The 7,500-nt window shown below is 47.2% G+C and overlaps 1 protein-coding gene across 2 annotated transcripts in view; it reads right to left on the reverse strand.

Annotated features, from left to right (window-relative positions):
* Nucleotides 1-7,500, reverse strand: part of LOC109274969 (proteinase-activated receptor 2) — a 99,875-nt gene extending 92,375 nt beyond the window's left edge. The window contains exon 1 of one of the 2 annotated variants that reach the window (XM_053907263.1): nucleotides 7,093-7,500. In XM_053907263.1, coding sequence (XP_053763238.1) covers nucleotides 7,093-7,180 — 88 coding nt within the window. In that variant the 5' untranslated portion in view covers nucleotides 7,181-7,500. The remainder of the gene's footprint in view (nucleotides 1-7,092) is intronic. The other variant, XM_019462964.2, reaches the window with a different exon arrangement.

The following is a 7,500-nucleotide window of genomic DNA, read 5'->3' on the forward strand; positions in this document are numbered from 1 at the left end:
CCCTCCCTCCCTCCATCCCTCTTTCTCTCTCTGTTCCTCCCCCACTTGTACTCTCTCTCTCTCTCTCTCTGTCAAATTAACTTAATAAAAAAAAATAAGACTTGAGATTTATGACCTACTCCTAAAACAGTATAATTATTTTCCTCTAACCTTTTCAGCAAACAAATAAATGTGCCCTTCCTTGTAACTAGAGCAGACGGTACATGACCAGGTGAATATGTAACTTAAGTTGATGATGTTCTTGATCACTGCTTGGGAATTCAGGAGTCCTGCTGACCTTGGCTACACACCAACCACATGCTAACAACCTAGTTCTCACAGACACATCAGTTGTAATACAGAGATGTTCAAGGACAAAACAGAAAAACCAATCTTTTTTTCTTGAAAAAAAATTTTTTTAACATTTATTTACTTTTGAAATAGAGAAAGACAGAGTGTGAACAGAGAAGGGGCAGGGAGAGAGGGAGACACAGAATCTGAAGCAGGCTCCAGGTTCCAAGCTGTCAGCACAGAGCCTGATGCGGGGCTCGAACTCACAAACTGTGAGATCATGACCTGAACCAAAGTTGCATGCCCAACCGACCGAGTCACCCAGGCATTCCAGAAAAACTAATCTTTAAAAGAGTGTTCAAGATAGGGCAGGAGCAAAAGCAGCAATGAACAAAAGTCTCTGCTATGAGAAAAGCAGAATTAAAGGTAGAATAAGGTAGGCACTGACTGCAAGGTTTAGAAAAGGTTGCCAGTATCAGGGGCTGCTTTCCCTTCTATCCCACATCCCTGGGGCAGAGACTCAGCCGGAAGCACAGGAGAGCAAACTTAAGACGAAGCTGGGAGAGGAGTTACAGGGGAACGCAAGATAAAAGCAACCAGAAAATTTCAATGTGGGGGCGCTCAAGGCTAGAACAGGCACAAAGATGACAGAAGAGAAGTGTGTGGGGTCCTAGGCTGGAGCCTCCTGGAGGCCAGGGCTTGACACGGGGGGTTAGGACACTAGCAGGCCTCTCGGGGAACAATTCTGATTCCCTGGTTTTTCCCATTCCTCCATCCTGTTTAGTCACAAAAGTTAGAAGCCCTGAGTTCCAGGTCCTGGGAACACTGCTCTCTATAAAAACAAGCTAAAATGAAAACTAATTCACTCTAAAAGATGTTAATAATCAGTTCCTCCTGGTACTAAGCTGTCTCCGTCCCCAAACCCACCCAAGTCCTACTGCAGTCTGTAAACCTGAACTCAGACAACGTGGAATCCTGACTGTGAGAGAAACTATCATGAACAGCACTTCGTGGAAAGCAAACTCTTCTCACAAAACAAGTAAGGTTGTCAATTCTGCTAACCATGGGACAATTCACTGAGCCTGCTACACTATGCTTTACATGATGGTGGAGACTTGATAATGGTTATGAAATCAATTTACAAGGCTTAACAAGCATTTGAAAAAGTAGAATACTGTAGAAAACTGTAGAAAATACTGGACTTCATAGCACACGGTAAAGGTGAGTACAGTTCAGCAGAACTTTTATTTCATGTCTATGTATATACACAACTGACCATGCATATTTATTGCACACACACACACAACTACTGTGTCACAATATAAAGTATATTTCTTAGTCTTAACTGTTAGCAAAAAAAAGAAAATACAGGAAAACACTATTCTACAATACTCTAATATCTGACTTCTAATTCATCATGGACTTGAAATACAGATTACATAATGTCCTTTCTTAAAATTAAGTCAATTTGTTTTCAAGTGCAAATTACAGGTTATTCCTGTTATGTCAAAAGGCTGGTTCTTTTGAAAGTAAATAAAGAATGCATAAAGGCCTGTAATGGCCTTGAAGTGACAAAACTTCATCGGATGCCTTGGGGTGGAGGAAATGGACGCTCATACCCAGAAAAAACAATCTCGGCCCATGGGGAGAGCTATTTGCTCTGACAGTTCTGGGTATAAGCAAGAGAGGACAAAAGGCAGAATGAGAGAAACCTCAAAATAGGGAAATAAACAAATTTCTGAATGCTGAAACCAATACCAGCCTCATAGTAAAAAATAAACCAAGGCTGTGGTTCCTCATGACTCTTCCTGAATGATTTCCTCAGTATGCACAGCACAGGGGAGCCTGCACCCTCCTGAAAACTAGTGAGAGGGGAGGCCTCCAGAACCTAAAGGCCACATACTGTATGATGCTATTTATACAAAGTGCAGAGAAGAGGGCTGCCTGGCTGGCTCAGTTGGTGGAGCATGTGACTCGATCTCAGGGTGGTGAGATCGAGCCCCCAGTAGGGTGCAGAGATTATTTAAAAAAGAAAATAAAATCTTAAAAAAAAAGAAAGAAACAAATGGAGAGAAGAGATAAACTCACAAAGACAAAAAGCAAATCTGTGGTTGCCAGGGGCTGGGGGGAGAAGGGGTAGAGGGCTTGTTCTGGGGTGATGAAAATATTTTCGAACTAGACAGATGTGGTGGCTATACAACATCGTAAATGTACTAAATACCACTAAACTATGTACCTTATTATCTTTTAAAATGTTTATTTATTTTGAGAGAGAGACAGCATGCACATGCGAGTGGGGGAGGGGCACAGAGCAAGGACAGAGAATTCCAAGGAGGCTCCCTACTGTGGTGCAGAGCCCAACTTGGGGGATCATGACCTGAGCCGAAATCAAGAACTGGAGGCTTACCCCATTGGGCCACCCAGGCACCCCTAAACTGTATATTTTAAAGGGGTTAATTTAACACTCTGTTAACTTTACCTCAATTTAAAAATATACAGGAAAGAAAGAAAATGGAGTTCTGAGGGAAAAGAGGAATGTGTGTCTAAAGAGAGGAGAGCGGGGAAGATTAGAAACCAAGGGTCTTGGGGATTCCATTGTCTCTGTGGAACTGCACACACTTAAGGCTCAGCTGAGGTCCAGTGTGTGAGGGTGACAAGGACAAAGATGAATCGAGTGAGGGAGGGGGAAGGGGCAGAGAGGGCAGTGGGAGGACGGCTGGCCAGAAGCATTTTGGAAAAGGAGCAAATTCAGAGCTGGTGAGAAAGTGCAAGTTAGGGTTCACAGCACACCAATCCATTTAGACATAAAGGGCTGAGAAATACTGAATTAGAAAGATGGAGAGAGGGGTGCAAAGGCATCCAGCAGAGAGGACATGAGAATATTCCTGAGAAGGGGCCCCCACTCCTCAGAAACATTCCCTCACACAAAGGAAGGGTGGACTAATTTAGGGGGAACCTATTATCTCTATATGTCCTATAAAAATAAACATCAAAGGCATAGGGGATGAAAAAAGTGAATGAGGGAAGGAGGGAGGGAGAGAAGGAAGAAATTAATTTAGGTAGATTTTTAGAGTAGAAGGCGACTCTTGCTTTTCCTAAGAAATTTGGCTTTCAATCTTACAGAGGTTTCTGGTCTGCTTAGGGTAGAATCAGTGTCCAGTTTTGTGCCTTTTATTAAGGCTTAAGATCACAGTCTCTCAGTAACAGCCAATTAATTAGCATATTCATGAGTAGGGATGCATTTATGGCCTGTCTTATCACGTGTTTGCAAAAGTAAATGGTAGGATACCACAACCTAAGCATAAATGTTCCCTAAACAGCTCCATGTGCTAGGCCTGGGCTACAGACCAATGGGGTGCAGACTTTGCGCTTTAGGTTTTCTGGAGAACATAGGAGTTACTCTTCTCTACAGGGGGTCTGGATGGCTTCTTCTCTATGGGGAGGGGGCCGGGGGGAGGGGCCGCACAGAGAAAGCCAGAACTTAGGGAAGACAGGCTTGTGGTCAAATACCAGACCCATTTTTTGCTAGACTTGTGACTTAACCATTTGGGGTCTGTTTACCTACCTGTAAAATGGAGATGACATCTACTGAAAGGACTGTCATAAGGAATAAACAAGAAAGTGTATGTAAAGAACCTAAGCAAGATGTTGCTGTAGTAGGTGCTTGATACAGAGTGGCTGTTTTTAATTAAATGTGAATACGTGGGGTGTAAGGGAGGGCATTTTGGCCAGAGGGAGTGGCAGGGGGATAGAAGCCAGAGAAAGCAGAGCTCCTTGGAGGAGGAAGTGAAGGGTGGGGCTGGGGGAAATATAGGTAATATAACAGGTCATGTAAAGAGGAGGCTGGATAGAGGCTGGGGACCCATCCTGCAAGGGGAGGGGCACCTCACTCTATGCTAAGGAGTTGGGCTTGACCTTCTGGGCAGTTGGGCAGCATGTAGAATCTTCCACCCAATCCCCTCTACCATGGTCACCATCAGCTGTTTTCGAACCCTTTCACCCTCCAGATCCTCACAAAATTTACAAACGTCACCCCCTGGATGTTGGCCCTCTTTAATGAAGGCAAGTCATGTCACTTACATCGCATGGACAAAGGAAAGTAAACCAGTTAATGAACTCATGAATTTCTCAATAAATGTCGGCTGAATGAACACTGGTTCTAGACTCCCTGGGGATAAATGGAAGTTTATAATCTTAACTGGAGAGATGAGATACCCACATAGTGACAGTGCAGGAAATGCCAACATGAGTGGGGACAAAAAGTCCCAAGAGCTTCAGGAAAGCTCAAACTGGTGGGCAGGGCCAGCCTGGAGGGCTTGCCAATGCCTGGGGTCTCACAGTTCCTCCGATCGCATACAACCGGTTATGACAGATACTCTTTAGAGCTGCCTGTGAACGGTGATAAGAAAAAGCAGACCTATTTTTAGTTGATTTTATTAGTGATTTAAACTCTCTAAAGACAAGGCCCCACTTATTTCCTGCATGCAGGGCCCCCTCCCCCATTTGGAATTTCGGTATCTGTCTCTGAGCCTTAGTTTCAGAACGGTAACGGGATAAACATCTGCCTTGACCAAGTGTTCTGACAGGGTAAAATTAAGATACTTTGAAGTGCAAATGCCTCCCAACCCAGGGTCTGACAAGGAATAGGACACTTAGCCTGAGCTCCTTTTCCTCCCTCGGCGTCCCTTCTTCTTTCCCTCCCCAAGTGGTTCCAGAATCCACTGTAGACAAATGAGCCAGTGTGTGTGTTCAGTTATCCGCCCACACCGGCTAGCCCATCTTAGCATGCACCTTCTCAGCTCATAAGGAAGAAAGCAGAGCACAAACAGCAGCCTTAACTTTACTCCTTAACAAAGACCAAGAATCTTCCCCCGAGGCCACTGAGAGGAAAGGTGACTACAGTGGGTCAGCGCTTGTATAAACTTGTCCTCAACACTACCATCCAAATCACAAACAACAATTTGTATTCTCAACAACTTGTCCCAAAATAAAATTACAAAGTCACATAATACAGCACACGTAATACCACACACAACGCTCAGTTCTCCCTGTTTCCTCAAACACCCCAGGAGATAATGCCAGTTATCCACAGCAGCTTGGCTAGCTCCTGCAAAACTGGGCCTCTATCTGAAGCTTTTATTTTACCCAAAAGCACCGTGTCCAAACTCACCCTGAGCAAAGATGCAGAGCAGAGAAAACACTATTTTTGTCACCTCTCATTCTTTAAAAAAAAAAAATTTTTTTTAAACGTTTATTCATTTTTTGACAGACAGACTGAGTGGGCAGGGGCAGAGAGAGAAGGAGACACAGAATGCAAAGCAAGCTCCAGGTTCTGAACTGAAAGCACAGAGCCCAACATGGGGCTTGAACTCACAGACGGTGAGATCATGACTTGAGCCAAAGTCAGACGCTTAACCAACTGAGCCACCCAGGCGCCCCTTATTCTTTTTTCTTTTTTTTTAAGGTTTATTTGTTTATTTTGGGAGAGAGAGAACTCGAGCAGGGGAGGAACAAAGAGAGAGAGGAGAGAGAGAATCCCAGGCAGACTCCATCCTGTTGGTAAGAAGCCCCATCAGAGGCACGATCACACAACTCTAGGATCATGACCTGAGTCTAAACCAAGAGTAGGATGCTCAACCAACTGAACCACCCAGGCACCCCACCACCTTTTTCTTGATGCACCTACACTAGGTTCCAGTGTGAAAACAATGTCAAGTACACAATCTGTCACCCATAAGAAATCCAGCTAGAATCTGTTTGTACATGAAAAAAAAATGGGGGGGGGGGGGCTAAAAGCTTATAAAGTACTATCGCTATGAAGAACCTGAAACATTGTTTCCCCGCTCAGCTTCAAACTAGTGTCTTTACCAGTTAAAAACAACTTCTCTGTCCTGCTTTTTAGGGGTGAGAGGAGTTTGGAAAATACATTTATTTGGTCAAGTAGCCAGATACTTAAAAATACACACTAATTGCGAGAATTATATTCTGGTAAGCAACCTCCTCCTTGCAGCATGCCAGAAACAGAGATACTGAACTCCCATAGTGTCAAAGGGAGCCAGGTTCTGGGGAGAGGATCTCTCTTTCCTCAGCTCGCTTGGAAGACTGGGTTCTGGGTAACAAAACCTCCCAGCCACCAGCACCATCACTGAGGCCGCGGCCACTGCCATCCTGTGGCTATCCTGTTATCACCATACATTCCGCACCATGAGCACCTCCCCATACACACGGCCCGTGTCAGAAGCTGCTGATACTGATTTTCTACTAAAAGTCCCCGGTCCTTAGCTCTTCTCTACACCATTTTCCTCGCCCGTAATATGTGCAAGAGAAACAATTCCAGCAAAACAAAACTTCAGCGGGAGCGCTTCTCCACTTTATGTTGAAAAGGCCAGAACGTAGACTGGTGGAGCAACCCAAGACCCGTTCTTTTTGGGGCGGTCCTGGGAGAAACAGGTCACACAGTGACAACAAAAGCAACGAGGGGCCAGGGGCCTCAGGCTTCCCCAGGAAAATGTGACCACCTCTTCCTCCTCCCTATCCAACACCACGTCTCCAGAAGGCTGCATCCTCCGAAACCAAGTGCAAAGGAGCATGGCTCATAATCCCCGCCCGGATCTGACTGGGGGAGACTCTGGATCTCAGCTCAAATAGCTGCTTGGCTTCCGGAGCAACCTGAGACAAAGGGTGCGGCCAAGGGCACCGCCGTCGAGGGGAAAGCGCAGCCTGTACCCATTCGGTCCCCTCTCCCGCCCGCTCCATTCCCGCGGGGGGCCCTGGCTGCCGGGCCCACAACGAGCAGGGAGGGAATACCGGGGCAGCTCTCACCGGACTTGCCGCCTAGGGTGCGGGCCGACAGCAGGGGGCCGCACAGACTGAGTCCCGCGGCCACCAGCAGCAGCCGCCGCGGCCCCATTGTCCCGAGGCTCCGCGCGGCTCGGGCAGACGGCCCCGCCTCCGAGCGGCTCGGGTTCCCTGCGCTCTCCCTCTCGCCGCGGGGTCCAGCCGCCCGCCGGGGCGCACGCGCGGGCGGGCAGAGCGCTCACTGCCCGGAGATAGAGGGAGGACGCTCCGCGTCGCCCCACTGGCCGGAGTGTCTGGTGGCGTGTGCGGTGCCTCTCCGAGGGCGCAGGCGGAGGCGGAGGCGGGGGGCGGAACCCGGGCGCGCAGGAGCCAAGGAGCACGAGCGGGGAAGGGCGCCCCCCGGCGCCGAGTGTGCGCGTCCAGGCGTTGGCC

This window comes from Panthera pardus, unplaced genomic scaffold (genome assembly GCF_024362965.1).
Source record: "Panthera pardus isolate Hobbes unplaced genomic scaffold, ASM2436296v1 HiC_scaffold_2, whole genome shotgun sequence".
Classification (NCBI taxonomy): Eukaryota; Metazoa; Chordata; class Mammalia; order Carnivora; family Felidae; genus Panthera; species Panthera pardus.